At 44.2% G+C, this 21561-nt stretch overlaps 2 protein-coding genes across 3 annotated transcripts; both read right to left on the bottom strand.

The window, feature by feature from the left end:
• Nucleotides 1-14185: 14185 nt before the first annotated feature.
• On the bottom strand, nucleotides 14186-15649 carry LOC127317483 (metalloendoproteinase 2-MMP-like). The gene has a single exon (XM_051348034.2). It carries the CDS (start codon nucleotides 15527-15529, stop codon nucleotides 14432-14434), a length of 1098 nt encoding a protein of 365 aa, XP_051203994.1. The 5' UTR covers nucleotides 15530-15649; the 3' UTR covers nucleotides 14186-14431.
• Nucleotides 15650-15922: 273 nt separating this feature from the next.
• On the bottom strand, nucleotides 15923-18826 carry LOC127317484 (uncharacterized). Of its 2 annotated transcripts, XM_051348035.2 has the most exons (8): nucleotides 18550-18825; nucleotides 18262-18451; nucleotides 18058-18167; nucleotides 17680-17758; nucleotides 17528-17595; nucleotides 17366-17432; nucleotides 16534-16620; nucleotides 15923-16446 (listed from the first exon to the last, which is right to left on the bottom strand). In XM_051348035.2, exons 1-8 carry the CDS (start codon nucleotides 18757-18759, stop codon nucleotides 16421-16423), a joined length of 837 nt encoding a protein of 278 aa, XP_051203995.1. In that variant the 5' UTR covers nucleotides 18760-18825; the 3' UTR covers nucleotides 15923-16420. The 2 variants fall into 2 exon arrangements, with proteins under 2 accessions (XP_051203995.1, XP_051203996.1); XM_051348036.2 differs by lacking the exons at nucleotides 15923-16446; nucleotides 16534-16620 and having other exon boundaries at nucleotides 17366-17453; nucleotides 18550-18826.
• Nucleotides 18827-21561: the final 2735 nt, after the last annotated feature.

Below are 21561 nucleotides of genomic sequence, written 5' to 3'. Positions count from 1 at the left end.
TCTCAAGATGGTCTTTGGCTAGCAAGATTAATTAGCAAGCATAAGAGTCGAGGGAAACAAACAAATATACATGTGATAGAAACAATCATGCATCTTCCTTGTAAGTACAAACAATTTTAACTTCAGAATAATAAGCTATGAGCTAACAAGAAAGACAATGAAACATCTACATGTATTTCTCTTTTCTATTTAAACCTCAAAGTGTTGTTGCTATTGACCAATGCTAAGTTTGCCAAAACCAAATAGATTTATTCAATGCTCCCAAAGTGATACCAATACTAACAACAAGGTGAATCATATAGTAGAGATTGCAAACTAAAATAAGATGTGCAATATGTAAATGATAAGACTTCTCATTAATATTCCATAACGATAACTCACACCAAGGGATACATAGATAACCAACTAAAGGAGAGATACTTCCAAACGCAACCCATCTTATATGATAACTTCCCTACTCATGATATGATACTACTTGACAATAAAAGTAAAAAGGTAGTGATATGGTGATACCGCGGCACTCCCCCAAGCTTGGAACAAACCAAGGGGATGCCAATACCGATGATGAATTACTCCTGCGGTGATGGTGGTGATGAACTCCCGTCATCAAACTTCCAAGGAAGAGGCTCTCCATCAAGAAACGACATCTTGGTCTCGGGGATCCTGAAACTAGCAGCACGGCTTATGTATTTAAACCTGTTTTCATACTCACAGTTCTGATTCTGAAAATCATAGAGTTGTGCTTGGAGCTTGTTGGTGGTGTCGTGAAGTGAGAGGATATCGCTCCAAAGCTTTGCAGTTTCCTTCTCATGTTCAACAATGAGTTCAGACACAATCCTGTGGAAAATATCCACCTCACGCTCAGCCATCTTCTTGTATTTGAAAACCTCTTGTTCTAGCTTCTCCATCCTGTCTTCCAGGCTTCCTTCTCCTTTAGGACCCTGGACATCCTTGACCTGCAGTTCTCCTTCAACGAGCAGCAACTCCTTGGGGTGCATCCTCAACTCCTCCATGTACAAATTGCCAACATCCTTGCTGGAGCTGTCCTTCGGAGTTTCCGACGAAGACATGATGGCTCTAGATCCGAAGCAAATCCTGGCAGAAACAACTCGAAACAAAACACGTCGAGAAAATGATATACGGACCTCCAGGGGTCCGGGGGATTATATAGCAAAATTTTTCTCGTCAAAAGGAAAACACCAGATCGAACCAGAGTCGGAAAGGGGCGACGAGGCGGCCAAACCATAGGCCGGCACGGGCCCAGGTCAGGCCGCGCCGCCCTATGGTGGCACCCCCTCGTGCGTCCTTTCCACTCCGTTTCGAACTCGTAATTTCTCATATTTTCCAAAAACAGCAAAAATATAGTTCGGAAAGTAAATTGCGTACTTTTCATTACCGCATCTTGTTACCTATTCAAAGTCGAGTTCTGGCGGACTGTCAATTTGTCCTTTGATGAAAGCTTCCGGTGTTTCCACTTGAATAATATCAACATCAACATTATAGGAATCACCCGAGATATAATGCTTGAGTCTTTGTCCATTCACCACTTGCGTAGCATTGCCTTGGAGAGAGCTAATTTTGATTGCTCCTGAACGATACACCTCCTCGACAACATATGGTCCTTCCCATTTCGAGAGTAATTTCCCTGCAAAGAATCTGAGACGAGACCGATACAATAGGACTTTATCCCCAATATTAAATTCTCTTTTGATAATCCTCCTATCATGCCATTTTTTAACTTTCTCTTTAAAGAGTTTAGCATTTTCATATGCTTCACTTCTCCATTCATCTAGAGAACTCAATTGCAACAACCTCTTATCACCGGCAAGTTTAGGATCTTTATTTAATTCTCTAACAGCCCAATAAGCTTTGTGCTCTAGTTCTAGAGGTAAATGACAAGCTTTCCCATAAACCATTTTATAAGGTGACATTCCCATGGGATTTTTATAAGCAGTTCTATAAGCCCAAAGTGCATCCTTCAATTTACTAGCCCAATTCTTTCTAGTTTTATTAACGGTCTTTCCCAAAATAGATTTAATCTCTCTATTTGATAATTCTACTTGACCACTAGTTTGAGGATGATAAGCGTAAGCAATTCTATGATTAATACCATACTTAGCAAGAGTTTTTCTAAAACCTCCATGAATAAAATGAGAACCTCCATCAGTCATAATATATCTAGGTACTCCAAATCTAGGAAAAATAATATCTAAGAGCATTCTTAAAGAGGTCTCACCATCAGCACTTTTTGTAGGTATAGCTTCCACCCATTTAGTAACATAATCAACAGCAACAAGTATATGAGTGTTACCTTCCGAAGACGGAAAAGGTCCCATGAAGTCAAATCCCCAACAATCAAACGGTTCAATAACAAGAGTATAATTCATAGGCATTTCATTGCGTCTGGAGATATTACCAACCCTTTGGCATTCATCACAAGATAAAATAAACTTTCTTGCATCTTTGAAGAGAGTTGGCCAATAAAAACCTGATTGTAAAACCTTTTGCGCGGTTCTTTCTCCAAATGATGTCCTCCATAAGCACTACCATGACATTTACTCAATATTTCTTGTTGTTCATACTCAGAACACATCTTCGCATAATACCATCCACTCCTTCTTTATATAAGTGTGGGTCATCCCAGTAAATAATGCCTCAAGTCATAAAAGAATTTCCTCCTTTACCGAGCTGAAAAGGTTGGAGGCAAGTACTTGGAAACAATAAAGTTAGCATAATCAGCATACCAAGGACCTGTCTCGCGAGCTCACCTTTATTACAGCCAATTGTTCATTTGGAAAACTATCATTAACAGAACAGGATCATAAGCAATATTTTCCAATCTAGACAAATTATCGAACAGGATTATCAAGACCTTTCCTATCTACAATATGTAGATCAAATTCTTGCAAAAGAAGTACCCATCTAATAAGCCTAGGCTTAGCATCTTTCTTTGTCATTAGGTATCTAATTGCAGCATGATCAGTGTGAATAGTAACTTTTGAATCAACAATATAAGATCTAAATTTATCACAAGCAAAGACTACAGCTAATAATTCCTTTTCAGTTGTAGCATAATTTCTTTGAGCAGCATCAAGAGTTTTACTAGCATAATGAATAACATTCAGTTTTTTATCTACTCGCTGTCCAAGAACAGCGCCTACAAAGAAAATCACTAGCATCACACATAATTTCAAATGGTAAGTTCCAATCAGGAGGTTCAACTATAGGAGCAGTTGTTAAGGCTTTCTTAAGAGTTTCAAAAGCTTCCTTACAATCGTCATCAAAAACAAATGGTACATCTTTTTGAAGAAGATTAGTAAGAGGCTTTGAAATCTTGGAGAAATCTTTAATAAATCTCCTATAAAACCCAGCATGACCAAGAACACTACGAATACCTTTAACATCCCTCGGATAGGGCATCTTCTCAATTGCTTCAACTTTAGCTCTATCAACTTCAATACCTCTCTCGAAATTTTATGTCCCAATACAATTCCTTCATTAACCATAAAGTGGCATTTCTCCCAATTAAGAACAAGGTTAGTTTCTTCACATCTCTCGCAAAACTTTATCAAGGTTTCGCAAGCAACTATCAAAAGAATTCCCATAGACGGAAAAATCATCCATGAATACCTCTACAATACTTTCACAAAAACCATGAAAAATAGCAGACATGCATCTTTGAAAAGTAGCAGGAGCATTACATAAACCAAAAGGCATGCGTCTATAAGCATAAGTTCCATAGGGACAAGTAAAAATGGTTTTCTCTTGATCTTTAGCTTTAACAGCAATTTGTGAAAACCCAGAATAACCATCAAGAAAGCAAAAATGAGTATTTTTAGACAATCTTTCTAGCATTTGATCAATAAATGGTAAAGGGTAATGATCTTTCTTAGTAACTTTATTAACTTTTCGAAAATCAATGCACATTCTATACCCTACAACTACTCTTTGAGGAATGAGCTCATCATTATCATTAGGCACAACAGTCATACCTCCTTTCTTGGGAACGCAATGCACAGACTAACCCATCTACTATCAGCAATAGGATATATAATACCAGCTTCAAGAAGTCGTAATACCTCATTCCTTACCACTTCCTTCATCTTCGGAATTAGACGACGCTGAGGTTCAACAACAGGCTTTGCATCATCTTCCATATTAATAGCATGTTGGCATATAGACGGAGAAATCCCCTTCAAATCATCAAGAGTGTAGCCAATAGCGCCTCGATGCTTCTTCAATATTTCCAATAACCTTTCTTCCTCAATCTCTGAAAGCTTAGAACTAATAATAACAGGATATATTTTCTTATCATCAATATGAGCATATTTAAGATTATCGTAAAGGCTTTAAATCAAAAACAGGATCTTCCTTTGGTGGCGGTGTTGTACCCAAATCTTCCACCGGTAAATCATGCTTGAGAATAGGTTGGCGAAGAAAAATTTCCTCAAGCTCATCTCTTTCTTTCCTAAAAATTTCGCTCTCGCTTATCCTCCAAATGTTGCTGCAAAGGATTATTAGGAACAAGAACAATAGATGCACATTGCTCCATTTTCAAATCATTACTAGGCAAATCAGCTTTCTAAGGAGTTTTAGTAAATTTAGAGAAGTTAAACTCATAAGATTCACCAAATAATTTAGTCAAAATTTTCTCTTTCTTGCAATCTATAATAGCTCCACAAGTATTTAGAAAAGGTCTACCAAAAATAATAGGACAATAATCACTAGCAATGAGAACCAAGTACCAAAAAGTCAGCAGGATATTTAATCTTACCGCATAAAACTTTCACATCTCGAACAATACCAATTGGAGAAATAGTTTCTCTATTAGCCAGCTGAATAACCACATCAATATCTTCAAGTTCACAAGAATCAATTTCGTGCATAATCTCCGTGTAAAGCTCATACGGAATAGCACTAACACTTGCACCAATATCACATAATCCATAATAACAATGATCACCAATTTTAACAGATATCATAGGAACACTAGCTTGTTTGGGTTTATTAGGATGTGAAACAATATTAGAAGCATCTTCACAAAAAATAATATGACCATCCTCCACATTTTCAGTCACAAGATCTTTAACTATTGCAACAGCAGGTTCAACTTTTATTTGTTCTTCAGGTTCTACAGGTTTCTTTTCACTTTTATGAACCGCACTATTTATAACAGAGTACTCCTTCATTTTAGCAGGGAAAGGAGTTTTTTCAATATAAACTTCAGGAATAACATGATCAGCAGTTTCAACTACAACGTATTTATTAATAGATGAATAAATTTTATCTTTATACGGTTCATGATACTTATCAAAATTCTTCTTTGGCAATTCATAATGAGAGGCAAAAGCTTTATAAAGATTTACAGCAACTTGAGAATCAAGACCATATATAGCACTCATATTACGAAATTTATCAGTATCCATAAAAGCTTCAATGCATTTATAATCATAAATTATACCTGATTCTCTATCCTTGTCGTTCTCCCAACCTTCGCATTTTCTTGGATCCGATCAAGAAGGTCCCTTTTAAACTCTTCTTTGTTGCGTGTAAATGATCCAGAACAAGAAGTATCCAAAGAAGGTCTTGTCTTGAAAAGAAAATCTTGCATAGAAATTATCAATAATAACATTACCAGGAAGCTCATGAATGGGGCATTTGAGCATTAAAGACTTCAATCTCCCCCAAGCTTGGGCAATACTCTCTCCATCATGAGGCCAAAAATTATATATGCGATTCCGATCCTTATGAATTTTACTTGGAGGATAGAACTTAGAATAAAACCGGGGCACAATATCATTCCATTCAAGAGAATCCCCATTATCCAGTAATTTATACCAATGCGCCGCCTTACCGGACAGCGACAAAGAGAATAGTTTCTTCCTCACTTCATCCATAGCAATACCTGCACATTTGAATAACCCGCATAATTCATGCAAAAACAAGAATGATCACCAGGATGGACAGCTTCCATCCCCTTCATAGCGGTTATCCATAACACGTTCAATAATTTTCATAGGTAATTTATATGGTATCACGTCCGCACCTGGCGCCACACCCACTCCCGTGGCACTATTAGTAGATGTCCCCCATAGAAAATGAACAGAAGATCTCTCCATAATGACTTATAGCAGCGAAAAGTGTAAATAAAATCAGCACAACAAGAAAGGTTTTCCTTACCAATTCCACTTACCAATAGCGCTTCACTCCCCGACAACGGCGCCGTAAAATAGTCTTGATGACCCACAAGTATAGGGTGTATCGTAGTATCTTCGATAAGTAAGAATGTCGATCCCAACGAGGAGCGAAGGTGTTGACAAGCGCTTTCGATGAAGGATTCATCGTAAATGCTCACATACAAGTATTCAGTGGGGGTTTGATGTAACAGTTGAATAAAGTACGAGTATGTAAAGTGCGAGAGTAATAATTGCAGCGAGTGGCCCAATCCTTTTTAGCACAAAGGACAAGCCGGTTTGTTTACTTATAATGACCAAACGTTCTCGAGGACACACGGGATTTTAGTCTAGTGCTTTCGCTACATATGGCTAAATAATCTTCATTGTTGTGATAAGTGTTGTGTGGGTGAACCTATGCTAATGTACCGCCCTTCCTAGGACTAATACATACTTGTGATTATACCCCTTGCAAGCATCCGCAACTACAAGAAAGTAATTAAGAATTAAATCTAACCACAGCCTTAAACTCGAGATCCTGCGATCCCTCCCGCATCGATATACCAACGGGGTTTAGGTTTCGTCACTCCGGCAACCCCGCAATTGGCAAACGAATACAAGATGCATTCCCCTAGGCCCATAAATGGTGAAGTGTCATGTAGTCGACGTTCACATGACACCACTAGAAGAATAACACCACAACTTAAATATCACACCATTGAATATTACTCAACCATAGTTCACTACTAACATTTAGACTTCACCCATGTCCTCAAGAACTAAACGAACTACTCACAAGACATCATACGGAACATGATCAGAGGTGATATGATGATGAATAACAATCTGAACATAAACTTGGTTCAATGGTTTCACTCAATAGCATCAACAACAAGTAGAAATCGATACCGGGAGAGTTTCCCCTATCAAACAATCAAGATCAAACCCAAATTGCTACGGCGGTGGCGGTGTCCAGCGGTGATGACGGCGGTGATGATGGTGGAGATGATGATGATGGTGATGGCGATGATGTCCAGCTCGATGACGGTGTCGATGGCGTCGATTTCCCCTCCCGGAGGGAATTTCCGGTGGATTCCTGCCGCCGGAGAGCTCTTTTCTCTCTGGTGTTCTCCGCCCCGCAGGCGGGCAGAATCTCTTCGCGAGGTACCCTCTCGTGGCTTAGGTCTTCGGGACGAAGGGTTTGGCGAAGAAAAGGAGGCGAAAAGGGTCGTGGGCCCCCAGACCATAGGCCGGCGCGGCCGGGGGCCTGGGCCGCGCCGCCCTAGGGTGTGGGCCCACCCTGGCTGCTCCTGGCTCCTCCTTCTGGCTTCCTTCGTCATCTTGAAAAATAGGATTTTTGGTATAATTTCCTTCCAGAGTTGATCTTCCGAAATATTGCGTTCTGACGGTGCTTTTTCCAGCAGAATCCTGGCTCCGGTGTTCGATCCTCCAATAATGATGAAACATGCAAAATAGATGAAATAACATAAGTATTGTGTCCCAATATGAAATATATCAATGAATAACAGCAAATTATGATATAAAATAGTGATGCAAATTGGACGTATCACACGCCCACCGCTCTCCCGCCATGAACTGGCGGCAACGCTCCTCCAAGGCCGCCGACCGGAAGGAGAGCTCGACAATGGCAGCGTTGATGGACTCCTCGTGTCATTTGAGAGCTTATCCGAGATTCGATCGTCTGTATCATCTATACATAGTTCGATCTCGTTTCAGTACTCTTTACTCGTTCCATGATAAGACATCTCGGTGACCTAGTTATGTGCTTGAAAGCTTTCGTCAAGACATTTCAACATGTGTTTATTTCTTTCCTCCCAACTTCTATGCTCATGTTAACATTTTCCAAACCTTGACTACACATACTTGAAACAGCTCTGGAGCAGCAACCGGCGGGAGGGCACGGTATATGGCAGAGTATGGGCTAGATAAGATTTTATTTTGATAAAGCAAATATTATCAATTACATCCAGTCTCTGAAACAATAAAATATCAGGATTTTAATTTAATTTTAATCTGGTCACCCATGCATGGTGTTGTCGGTGTCGCGGAAACCACAGAGGTTGGCGAGGAAGCAGGAAGCCGGCAACGACGAACTCAAACAACATCGAGCAGTCGCGTCAAGACATTCTCCGGAACTTCATCGTCCGTCTCCTGATGCATCCCGATGAAGCATCTCAGCGGGCAGGGTTTCGAAGATCTCCCGTGAAAGAAGAACTAGTGAAGGGCTATGGAATATATCAGAATTAGATCATATTTAGTAAAGAAATCTAGGAACTGCATCCAGCGCCGCTTGCCACCTTACTGCGGTCCGCTACACACACACACACACACACGAACAGCAAGCTATATGACCAGCCCAATCTGCGTAATGAGTACTACTTAATTACATCCAGTATAATCGAACGTCTCATATCGTCCTGATCGGTCGGTTCGTTAGTAGCCCGCTATCTGGGAGCCGCCGCCCTGCTGCTTACTGTTCTTACCACCGTCGGTGTTCTTCTTTCGGTACTAGTAGAAACAAGGGTTTTTATCCTGTCCTCGAAAGTGCTTTTGCACCGGATTTAGCACGTCCAGGGGGCATTAGCACCGGTTCGTGCGGGATCTTTTGCACCGGTTCGTAACACGAACTGGTGCAAAAGGGTTGGCGTCAGCCACAAACTCTTTTGCACCGGTTTTTCTGCTCCCCACGCACCTCCACCCCCCCCCCCCCGTGGATCGCCTTTTTTAACACTGTAAAATAGAAAAGAAAATGATAGATTATTCAAAAAAAAAATCTTTTGAGATTCATGTATGTTATGCAACCTACTATTAGGGAAAATTAACAAATTTGAATTTTCACATTTATTGCAAAAAATGTTTGAAAAATGGTAAAACCGCATTAACTTTTGCATACGACGTCGAAAAAAAACGTATAATATATCAAAATCATCGTGGGAAAAAATTACATCCGAATTCACCTAGGTTTACCCGGTTAGCTAATTTTTAGATTTTGGAAATTCCAAATGAAAATATGAAAGCAGGAAGATTTTAGTTTTTTTCCAGAAATTTAGGATTGCATATTTTTTATTTTTTAAAATTAAAATTAATAATTGCATCCTGCATAAAGATTGCTATTACTTTTAGAAAATTATAAGATTTTCAAATTTTTAGGTTTATGTTTGGCAAAAAAAAAATTAAAAATTAAAAAATTAAAAATAATTAAAAATAATACAAATTATAAAGTTAATGTTTATTTATTTATTCAAGATTATTATTACAATATTACTTTGGTTTATTAAAATAATTATTTGAAATTCGAACAATAAAGAAATATGACATCGATCGACATGTTAATAGGATTGATATGATAATACTATCACATACATGCGCGCGAAGCACTTGGATGCGGGATGGAAAGGAACTTGGAAGTTAAGCGTGCTAGTGCTAGAGTAATAGGAGGATGGGTGACCGAGCGGGAAGTTTGAGCATGAGTAAGTAATTGGATTAGAGATAAGGTTAGTTAGAGACTAACCTTGTGAAATAACTAAAATATTAGAAATTCCGAAAAAAGAAAAAAAAAGGGAGTAGAAAATAATTCAAAAAAAAGTGTTTTTCTGCAGCGACGTTTTGGGACGTTTTTTCGCCGCAGACCCTTTAGCACCAAATAGATATTTACGAACCGGTGCAAAAGCTCCCCGCCTCAGCGCCACCGACGTGGAGACCCCTTTAGCACCGGTTCGTAAGCGAACCGGTGCAAAAGGGGGGGGCCTTTTGCACCGGATGGTTTGCACCGGTTGGCCATCCGGTGCATATGGCCATTACCAACCGGTGCAAAAGGCCATATTTCTACTAGTGACTTGTCCTTGATCCACTGGAAGCCCTGCGCGGTGCCGGCCTTGACCTTCTTGAGCCCGGTCGCCGCGGCCGCCTTGGTCTTCTCGACGCGGTCGCCGCCCTGCTTTTTCCCGTCGCCGCCGCGCCGGGGGCTGGGGTCGGCGCCGGTGTCCCACTGGTCCGCCCACGACGTCATGCTGTCCGTCAACCGATCACCGCTCGTTCGTCGCTGACAGAAGAATGGCTTAGGAACCAAGGATACTTGGGATTGATACGTAGCTCTTGTGGTGTGGTCGCCGAGCTGGTGTTTTTAACTTTTTATACTCCGTAGAGGGAATTGAAGAGAAAGAGAGGAATGGGATTGGGTGGTGCGAAAGACAGCTGGGAGAATTGGAAAACTTATGGCGGAGGGCAGGAGGGATGCACAGCCATTACATGACGCTTCCTACGCGCTCTAGAACCATCCACGGTTCGCACTTTGGAATGGAACAGGGCGACGCGCTGACCGGGAATCGCGAGGCTGGAAGCTTCGTCTCCTGGCTGGGTGAGACCGAGCTGTGGGTCCAGGAGTCACACATGGCCCACATGTCGGTGACCGTTTAGTAGCCGTAATATGGTCGGGTAGTTAGAGATGCTTATTTGTTTGACAAGATGCTTTCGGTAATCCCTCCATCCCAGTTCACAAGGTTTGCGCGTATCCCTAGGTTGCTTATTTGATCAACGTAATATCAGTTATATAGTATAAAAATTATATCACTAGAAGTAGGACATCTAACCTTTCTAATGATATATATTTTGTATTATGTTGATAAAATTTACGACCTAGAAATACGCGCAAGCCCTATAAACCGGGACGGAGGTAGTAAACGAGACCAAACTGTGATGACGGGGCTTCCCGGATGGGCGGCGGGTCAGAGCGAATCGATTCTTCAGGGGAGGCTTTCTTCGCGAGAACAAACTGCTTGCGGTGTGTGCCCTCTGCCGTCGATAAGGTATAGCCGCCGCCCTTTTTATTTTCCTTTGGGTACATCAATCATGTCTGGCTCTCCACGGCCAGCAGACGAGGTGAATGGTGGCCGGCGGCTGAAAATAACACGCGTCGCGCGCGGAGGCTCACCTGCGCACGCGCATTCATGCATGGCGAACCTCGCATCAAACAGCTCGACTCGGTTGCTTTAGACTAGTCACAATGGGAAGTATCATACACTAGTATCATGCACATGATACTAGTTTATGATAGTATCCTCACAATGCATAGTATCATAAGGTAGTATCATTGTATCATCATATTTAATGTTTTGTAGAATCTCAATGCAAATTGATGTACATGATGTGTTTGCCACTAAGTTTTCTAGTTTTACGTGCTATGATACAGTATCATATTATGATATCACTCTCATCTCTCACCTCATTAATTGGTGCGTCACATCAGATTTTTGCCAACATGGCATGCATGATACTACTTATGATACTCTCATTGTGGCTAGTCTTAGGTGCACGTGTTCTACTTCTTTCCTTGCACTCCCTCTACTGGGTCAATTAAAAGGGATCGCGATGCTATTACCTCCTGCTCATAATAAATGTCGGAGATTTTGTACTACTAGTTAATACTCCTATTCGATTCATAATAAGTACGTGTTGGAAATTTTTTACTACGTTTGTACTACCTCTGTCTCAAAAAAGAGTTGCTCAACTTTTTTTTAAATACGAATATATCTATAACTAAAAGATATCTATATGTATATGTATCAAGAAATAGTTAAGCAAATATTTTTGGAGATGGAGAGAGTACATGTTTTGTACTAAGTTCCTGACATTTATTACAGACCGGTGAGAGTACTTACATTACACAAATGCTGATGTGAACAGACCGGATTGTTTTTTGAAAAATACCGTTGCATGTTTTTCATACATTTCTAGCACCCAGGGTTCAGAAAACAGTAATCTCATATATTCTTAGACAAAAAAGTGTACATGGTCTATACATTTTCTTTTAGAACATGGACATGGTCTATAAATACTATGTATGTAGATAAAATGGTAAGGCCTCATTTGCTTTTTTTTAGGGGTGTAAGGCCTCATTTGCTCTACAGAGGTATTGCATGTAGCTTTGATTTCGCCTGTGGCTTTCATCACAGTAAATGCAGCCCAACAAAGTTTGGGCTTTCACGGTCTTGTAAAGTAGTTTGTAATGGCTTGGACTTGAGGTTTTTCCTTTTTTTTCTTCTAAAGGTTGCAATCTTGATCTGTATCCTTTCTCACATTTACTCGAGAGATGGACAACATATCGAATAGAAACCTTAGATCCATCTTCAATGGAAACATACGATTATATATGTTCGCACAGATCATCACATCATCCTTTATTTTTATATTTTTTAAAACCAATGCTTTCTCGAAATTGACCCACATTCTACCTCTTTCTCTCTCACCAAATAATCCATGCATTTTACTTGCTCTTAAAACTAGGAACAACCCACAAGTTTTGAATCAGCTGCCGAACTTGCGTTCCATTTTTTGCCACCATCTTAGATCTTTCAAATAAAATAATGTTGATTATGTTTACTCAAATTTAATTTTTTCATGTTTTGACACCTAGATGAAACATTCATGAAACTATCCACAAATTTTTTTTTATTGATTCGAGTTTTATAGCTTTCAGCGTGTTCATATAGTTTTTCATAAATTTATAAATTATGCATTGCTTCACTATGATTTCCTTATTTCATATAGATATTGTATGTAGTTTTAATGGTGCTTCATATTGGTCCAAGTTTTATTCGGGTTTACGTTAAACCTCATCTTGAATTTCTTGAAAACCTAGTAGAAACCTTAACAAAATCTTGTGATTTTGTATGTTTCTTCTTGATACTAACCCGGGGCGAACATGACATGAGGTTGAGCTTTCAAAGCATGATCGTTCCAACGCTAGGCCGCTTTCCTTGACTTTGAGTTGGATCTCATTATTATTCCCGGCACAAAATCGGCAATCGACATGACATTGCAAAACAAATTTTGCAATGAGATAATCATCAGACACTAAACGGAGCTAGGAGGAACTAGTTTCCCATGGACTTACTCCCCTTGTAATCTTGATGTCTTTATCGAAAGAAAGAAAAATGTAAGCTTGATGTCATTAGGCTTGCAAGAAGCACATATGACGCCTCTCGCCTTGGCATGGACCGCGGAGACAAATTAAGCATGTGGTTCTTCGCCTGGTCTGTTAGCCTATAGCACCGTTAGAAAACAATGGCGACAACGCGTATTCAGCTAAAACTCATGCTACCACATGGGCACACCATCATCATCGTATTTGTATAAGATTCCAGTTTGTACATCTACTAACAATCACGTATCTAACTAATCTTGCACACCCAGCTAATGACAGGTGCTAACAACAACAACAACATAACGTGAAAGAGCAAAAAATCAAATGCTCGCAAAAGAAGAAGTAAGTAAAAATAATGGTCGGTCAATAATCAATACTGGTCCGAGTTTTTTCGGGTTTAGCTAGGTTAAACCTCATCTTGAACTTCTTGAAAACCTAGTTGAAACCTTCTCAAAATCTCGATGCGATTTTGTATGTTTTTAATTGTATCAGGGGTTTGTCTGCTTGATACGAAAGATGGGCAAACATGGCATTGGCCCGGCCAATCAGCAATCACCATGACAATGCAAAACATTTTCCCCTGGTAGGAGGACCCCTACCGTGGAAGCATTGCCACACAAGTTACTACCTCCATCGCAAGGCTTAAGGCCTATTTTTTTTTCAGAAAATTAAACTATATTAAATTTGACTAAGTTTTTATCAAAAATTATTAACATGAAAAGTATAAAAATCAATATCATTAGATAGATAATAAAATATATTTTCATATGGTACCTACAAAATATCATATTTGTTCATAAATTTTTCTAAAAGTTTGATCAAACTTTACTTCGTTTGACTTTCTGAAAAAATAGACCTAGAGGTAGTATTAACGAACAAGATTTTAATCTTCTCTCACAGAAGACGTAGTCGAATGAGATAATCAGACAATACACGAAGCAGGACCTTGTTTGGTTTACCCTTCGTTATGTCATTAAGCTTGCAAACAACGCGTATGCGCCTCTTGCCTCGGTGTCACGGACCGCCGAGACGAATCAAGCAACAATTCTATACGCCTGCTCAGTTAGCATGATGAAAAACAAAACGCGTGTTCTGCAAAACTCATATCACATGGCCACATGGGGCGCATCCATATCCATACGAAAAAAATTCTATACAAGTAAGAATTGCTCTGCCCTATATTTTTTCTTTTCAAGATTATCTGATCTATCATCACATACGCACCTAACAACAACAGAATGTAAAAAGAACTGAAAACTAATGGTCGCTGGTCGGTAAATAATCGCTGGTCGGTAAATAATCGAAGAACTGCGTACTACCACGACTCGAGCACTAGCGCGAGCCAAGCTGCGATAACAATGCCAGCGACGCGGGTCGACAGGCGGGAGAGCGCGCCAGGGACGTCGGAGCTGTCCATCTCGCGGCTGCTGGTGGCCGGCGCCGGCGTGACGCCCTTGAAGTCGGGGTTGCTGCCGTAGAGGCTCTGGATGCCGACGACGTCGTCGGATGCGAGGTCCACCTTGCGCGTGCGCGAGGTGATGGTCGGGTACATGATGGCGCCCTCCACGGCGCTGTGTCCCAGCCCGAGCAGGTGGCCGATCTCGTGCACCGCCACGGACTCCAGGTCGACGGCGGCATCGGACGACGCGGTGGACACGTCGCCGCCCGCCACCCACGCCTCCGCCGCGTCGAGGTGGAACCGCCCGTCGGTGGGCGAGAAGGCGTGCGCGAGCGTGCCGAGCGGCCCGTCGAAGGCCTCTCCGTCGCCGTGGTCGCCGCCGTGGAAGCCGATGGTGATGTCGGCGTCCGAGCCCCGCGCCGTCTCCGTGAAGTTGAGCGTGGTGGCCTCCGACCAGCGCGCAAAGGCCCGCGCGAAGACGGCGCTCAGGGTGGCCCGGTCGATGGTGGTCTCCGAGGTGGCCGTGATGGCGTAGGTGAGGCTCTTCTTGGACCGCGGCCACGACGGCTGGCCCGGGAAGTAGGAGTAGAGATTCCTTCCTCTCACCGTTGATTTAATCATGGTGGACGTGCCGTTGATCACGTCGGCGACGCCACAGCGGGGCGCCATCATCTTGGCGAGCGTGGTGGCGTCGAGCTGGCCGGTGACCTCGAGGCCGAAGTTCTCCTGGTAGGTCCGGACGGCCCGCTCCATGTCGGCGTCGAACATGTCGTTGAACTCTGAAGGCGACGTCGGCAGGTAGCCGAAGTGGCCGAGGTAGTCCTTGAGCTTGGCGAGGCCCTTCCGCTCGTCGCCAAAGTGGCAGTCAGAGAAGTTCTTGAACGCCGACCACGGGTTGGAGAGTAGAGGCTTGATGTCCGGCAAGGCAGCGGACACCGGCTTCGCTGCCGGCAGCAACACGGCGAGCACGGCGATGAGAACGAGGATAGGGGACGCGATGCTGGTGGTGGCCATTGTTAGCTAGCTCTCGGCAAGATGGAATGAAGCTAAGGATACAAAATCAGCTAATGTTATAAAGGTTTTGAGGAGTCCAATGGAGGACTACTTGGTCAGCCGGCCGGAGCCTGCTAAGACGCTATTTCCGAATAAAATTAGCTCCGTGACTGTTGCATGTTGTAATGGTCAGTACTGTCTATGATGTGCATCAGCAGCAAGGTGACCGGTTCCTGGGAAGGTAGTAGGGAAGAAGTTTCGCTCTACTCGGTTTGAATAGTCTAATGTTGCCTTTTCGCAAGTTGGTGAAGGGATGTTTCTGATAACAATGATATGGCCATGTGTATGTGGTGACGCATGAGTATAATAACTTTGATTTAGTTGCAAGAAAGATAGTTTAGTTGCAAGAATGGATGGAAAGAGTCGTTGGAGTACGACACGAACAACAAATTTATTTAAACAAGTTGTACGAGTTGTAGCAGTTGAAGACTCTGGTTCAATCCAGTTATACAATTTCCCCGGATGACATTCTGCATCAGATGAAGACAACCTCGATTTCTCTATTCTCCAGAGAAACGCGGCGTCAACAATAAAACACAACAGTATTCTCTAGTAGAATATCTGAATTTCCCTTTTGCTACAGATACACCATACATGGAGTAAGGAACCAGTCTCCTTCCAAACAACAAACATGCAATGTTTGTGCTTACAAAACGAACATTACGGCTTTTCAAGTCTAATTCAGTGTAGCACAATATAATTTGCATGAGAAAATAATAGATGTCAGGTAGCTAAGTACTTCTATCACGCTTTAAGAGCAATTGCATTCCAGTGGATGTCCTTCGGAGGAGGGAGAGCAGCCAATGTATCGAGTTTTGGTCATTGTATTTCTACAAGACAGTCAACATGCTTTCATAATGGTGTCTTAGAAGGAGTACCTGGATAGCATCAAGTACATGCTTAAGCCCTCAACAATAATAAATTTACTGAATGACCTGTCTTTCACAAAGGAAGCTCAGGATTACCTGGATGCCGAGGGTATTTCTTTGGAGTGGCGCGTTCCTTTAGGTATACAACTGCCGTTCGTTGGCCATGAGGTCCCATTGATTCAACTGTGGATATAAAAAGGCTTAAGATGATCTTTATCGTTCTGTGTCTACCACACCCAGGACTTAGTAAAAGGACCAGGTCAAAATTTGTGTTACTCCTATTATCAATATGGCTATCACAGTCATGAATTAGCAACAGTTTGCATCTCCTTTTTTTATCAACATGGATATCAAACGTAGTCATGTATTAGTAAAGGGATCATCGGATAAGGCCAAACATTGCATCTACTATTTGATAAACATGGATTAAACACAATCAATAACTAGTACAGGGATCAGACCAACAACAGTTTCTTCTGATAAGCATGAACCACATTCAATAGTTTATTGCAGGATCATGCAAGAACACATGCAGATTGGTATGCTGATAAAATACCAAACATGATATATTTCAGAGTAACTTTAGTAATGGGAAGCCAGTAGGTAAACAAAGAAAGCTAGGTCTACTAGCTCCTTTTCCTGCTTTCAAGTGGGTCACTAACTGAATATCATCTACCATGTCAGCATGTGCCAGTAAGTCATAAAAACATAGCTAATTGCTTGGATCTATTTTTCTCTATATCTTCCTTATAACATGGCTACTATCTCTCTTTTTGTCGGATATAATTTCACCTATTTCTTGGATCTATTTCAGATAGCTACTAGATGCATACCATAGCATGAAACTGAGGAGAATACATCTGTAACTGTCTGAGCGCCATTCACAATCTTCAAAGCTAAATGCATAAAGCCAAAGAAGACATCGTACCATTGCACAAATCTAGCATGGATGCACCCAGTGTATGAACTGCAGCTTTTGCACTTCTTATTTCTTCCTATACCAACAAAATATGAAACTGAAGAACATGAGTTATAGCCAATATGCTGGTAAATTTAGACAATGAGCAATAGGCAAATAGCCACAACTTACATGAGGGTCGTGCCCTTTAGCAGCTATAAATAAACCACCGACACGGACCAACGGGAGACAGTACTCGGCTGCAAAGGAGAAAACTAGGATTAATCGCTATATGTGGTCGGTCTCATTAACGACCCCAAAAATATTATTACGTGATAAAATACCTAGAACTTTGAGTTCTGCAACGGCTCTTGCAGCTGCTACATCAAACGCCTCTCTGAAATCATGACTTTGGCCAACGTTCTGTCCTATAAGTGAATATAAGTAAAATAGTCAAAATATAACAGCGGTGCCATTACCTGGTTTGGGAAAACACAGGTAAATTTTCATGATAAAGGTTCGGAAACAAATTGCTCCCACCAATATACCTTCAATTGAGAAACTTCCATGCTATCATTTTTTTTTGATAAACTAGAAATTATAAGCATACATTAACCATCAAATTCCAACTCTAGTAGTAACGTAAAAGTACACCAAATTGTTTACAGGCCAGGGGCTGCCCGAACGAGCCACAAATCCATCGCAGCTCAAAGACAGCTTACCTCAGCTCGGTCACAGACTACATCCACATTCGACAGCTCCATGAGCTCAACTGCATGCTCCAAGAACGTGCATCGCTTCCGCATCGACTCCAACAGTGTGAATTTCCAGCCTGAAGCAAACGAGACCAATTCATATCGCATTGAGAAATGCAGTCACGTCTGCCATCGCCATTTAACAATCGAGAAACAGAGGTATTTGGTTACTTGGCCGCGCAACGGCAAGGATGAGTCCGGGTAGCCCGGCGCCAGAGCCGACATCGATAAGGCTGATGCCGGCAACGTCGCCGCCGCGGGAGGTGTACGCGCGCTCGAGCGGCGGCAGCACCGCGAGGGAGTCCGCCACGTGGCGCGTCATGACCCCGGCCTCGTCTGTGATGGCGGTAAGGTTCATCCTCTGCGCAGCGAAGAGAACGTAGTGGCCGTGTTAGCTACAGTACTTACTACCGGGGTTTACGGTTGTGAGAGCCTGTTGTTTGAGGTTTGAAGAGCTACCTGGTTCCATTCGAGGAGAGCGTCCACATAGAGGGAGACCTGGCGCTGCTGCGCCGGCGAGAGGGATGCGGTGGAGGAAGAGGCCGCGGCGGCCGCGGTTGAGGCGCCGCGAAGGTGGAGGAGGGGGCGGCGGAGCCGGTGGTGCTGGCCAAGGAAGAGGCGTGGGAGGAGAAGGCGGCGGCTTCCAGCGCTGCAGCAGCAGAGCGACATCCCTGCAACGGCGGCGGCGGCGGAGGTTCGAACGCGGCCGAGGCGGGATTGGGATGGAGATGGGGTTGGGCCCTGGCCCGTGGGGTTTGTGCCTGAGACGGTGTTCCGTGTCCGGACTTTGCATGTGCCTTTCGAGACTTCGTGTTCCGAGGCAGAACACGTATTCACTTAGGGCATCTCCAATGGACGCTGAGCGACCGTTTGCGTCCGCGCGGTCGAAAAATGCACTCACACCCTGTTCCAATGGGGTGAGGCATAGTGACCAGGCCGTCTACAGAGACGCAAACGCGGCCAAATATATGTCACATTTCCGTCTCTGCGGACGATGTGCGGTCGCGCAGCGCGTCCTCTCGCTCTCGTGGCCTGCCTGGCAGCGACCCTGGCTTGAGCCGGCGCGAATTTAAGCACAAAAACTGCTGGGAAGTGCAATCACCGGAGTGGTAACCGCGTCGATCGATGCACGAACTGCCGCGAAAGAGCAACCGCAGCTCTCTTCGGTATCTGCACCATCATTAATCCCCGCTCAATAAGACTCCTACGTCCGCGCATAAGGATCTCCAACCGGCCGACGCCATTCATCTCTACGACTGAGCGAGGTGAAGCCGCCGGGATGGCGCCATTGGTGGGATAGAACTGCCACACCGAGCAGCTCTAGCTCCCCGCCGACGAACGACCAGGAGAAGGAGGGGGAGGCCGTCGCCGATGATGGCCAGGATGAGGAGGGGACGCCATTGCCGACGACGACCATGACGAGGAGGAGGAGGAGGAGGAGGAAAAGAAGAGGATGAAGATGCAAGGTGGAGGCGGAGGTGGCGACCGAGGTAGCGGCGGCGGCAAAGAAGGAGGAAAGGGCCCGGGCGAAGGCGCAACATGCTTGCACCGATGACGACGAAGACACCAATAACTGCTCGTCGAAGGGGGACACAAGCTCGTCGAACGCGTCGACCACCAGTAGCTCTTTCGTGGAGGTGACCAGCAGGAAGCGCCTCCGTCAAGAAGAAGAAGACACAGGAAGCGTCTCCCTGAAGAAGAAGAAGTACCTACTTTAAAAGTTAGGTTGGATATATTTTTCGCAGTTTGTATTTTTAATAGTCTCAACATGTTGCACTAATTTCAAAATCTCTATTTTACCTAGAAATGTGAGTATCTCAATCGGGTCTATCATGGTGAACATTTTTTCTCTCTACTTTCAAAATATACAACATGTCGGCCTCGTCGGACGAAATGTGTCGGCCCGCTAGGGCCGCCCCGACGCAAATGGACAATCTTGAACTGACGACCATTTCGATGTCCGCAGATCGACGGAAACGGAAGCGGTCAGTCAATTTTGAGGTTCGATTTGCGTCGGCGTGTTGGAGATGCCTAAGAGCATGTCTAACAGGCCCCTTAAAACGCGCTCACCCCGTAAAATTCCGACGGGATAGGGGGTGAGAGCAGTTTGGGCCATCTAGCAGGCCCCGTATTTGGCTTGGCCCGTATCGGCGGAATACGGGCCCCATCAAAACCCCACCGCCGCCCCCTACAAATACAGGGTGTAGGTGCGAGTGAGGGTCGAACCCCTCACTCGCAACACTAGCTCCGCCGTGCACCGCCGCCTCCCCGCACACGCTCCAGCGAGAAAATCCGCACGCTCCGCCGCAGCATTAGCACCGCCGCTCGCCATGTCCGCACGCCGCGGTAGTACCGCGCCGCCCGCCTCCGGATCGAAGCGCTCCCGCACACCGGACACGCTCGAGGAGGCGTGGCGGCGCCACTGCAAGCTGTCCGCCGCCGGGAGTCGGCGTGCGGCGTGCAGGTACGCCGGCGCCCTCTACGTGCCGCTGAAGCTCCGCGAGTTCACGGCGGGCGGGCGCTACTACAAGGCCGATCCGCCGCTCAAGCCGATGAGCGGCGTCGACTTCGACAAATGGCGCGCCGATTGGGAGCAGCACCGTCGGGCGAAGGCGGCATGGGAGGCGCGGCTTGGGAGCACCAGCGGCGGAGGAGCGTCGCCAGCCGGCGAGGAGGAAGAGGATGCAGAGGAGGCGGAGGAGGGGGAAGACCCCCCTTCTTGCAGGCGGTGGCGGCGTCCCTGAAGGATGAAGCCGACAAGGAGAGGGGGGAGGCAGACGAGAAGGCGCAGGCCATCGCCGCCGTGAAGGATATGGAGGCGCGGGAGGCATAGCAGAATGCGACAGTCGTCATCCTCGACGACTAGATCGCTTCGTAGAAGTCGCGATCATTAGGATCACGCAATTTTGTAAATTCCGTAAGTATGATCTACCTATGAACTGATGAACTATCGAACAAATTTCTCGGGGTTTGTAATTTTCAAATATACGGGATGAAATACGGGGTCTGCTAGACGAAATGGTTCATGCCTGAGCATTTTTTTGATACAGAACCGTCTCATGTTTTACAGGGCAGAAAAATAACGGGCATGTTAGACATACTCTAAGGGCATCTCCAGCGGGACGACGCATTTCGGACGCCCAATAGTGGTCGCGAGCGTCCGTTTGCGTCGCCCCGCGGACATATTTTGTCCGCGCGTCCGTTTGCGTCTGGGTGTGCTTCCACCGGGGCGACCCTTTTTTGAATTGCAACATAGTTAAAAACTTTTAAAGCAGTACATATGAATGCATAAAAACTATAGAAAGTAGATCTATAGGCCTAGACTACTTGCTTCCTGTCGGGCCGGCACCGTCGTTGCGTCGCTCCGTCGCCTGCTTCTGGGCCGCCTCCTCTTGCAGTGCCTGCTCCAGCCTCGCATTGGCGGCGTCGTTCTTCAGCGTCTCGAAAGACTCGACGATGGCCCTCTGCTCC

Source organism: Lolium perenne, chromosome 7 (genome assembly GCF_019359855.2).
Source record: "Lolium perenne isolate Kyuss_39 chromosome 7, Kyuss_2.0, whole genome shotgun sequence".
NCBI lineage: Eukaryota > Viridiplantae > Streptophyta > Magnoliopsida > Poales > Poaceae > Lolium > Lolium perenne.
Note: the sequence above shows the minus strand (reverse complement) of the source record. Positions and strands in the feature narration are given on the sequence as shown.

Excerpts from the sequence above, each read along its gene's own strand:
- LOC127317483 (XM_051348034.2), bottom strand. The coding sequence starts at position 15,529 with ATGGCCACCACCAGCATCGCGTCCCCTATCCTCGTTCTCATCGCCGTG.
- LOC127317484 (XM_051348035.2), bottom strand. The coding sequence starts at position 18,759 with ATGTCGCTCTGCTGCTGCAGCGCTGGAAGCCGCCGCCTTCTCCTCCCA. Across the intron at positions 18,168-18,261 it reads CCTTGCCGTTGCGCGGCCAA|GCTGGAAATTCACACTGTTG; the intron begins GTAACCAAATAC and ends CGTTTGCTTCAG. Across the intron at positions 17,596-17,679 it reads TGCAGAACTCAAAGTTCTAG|CCGAGTACTGTCTCCCGTTG; the intron begins GTATTTTATCAC and ends TCTCCTTTGCAG.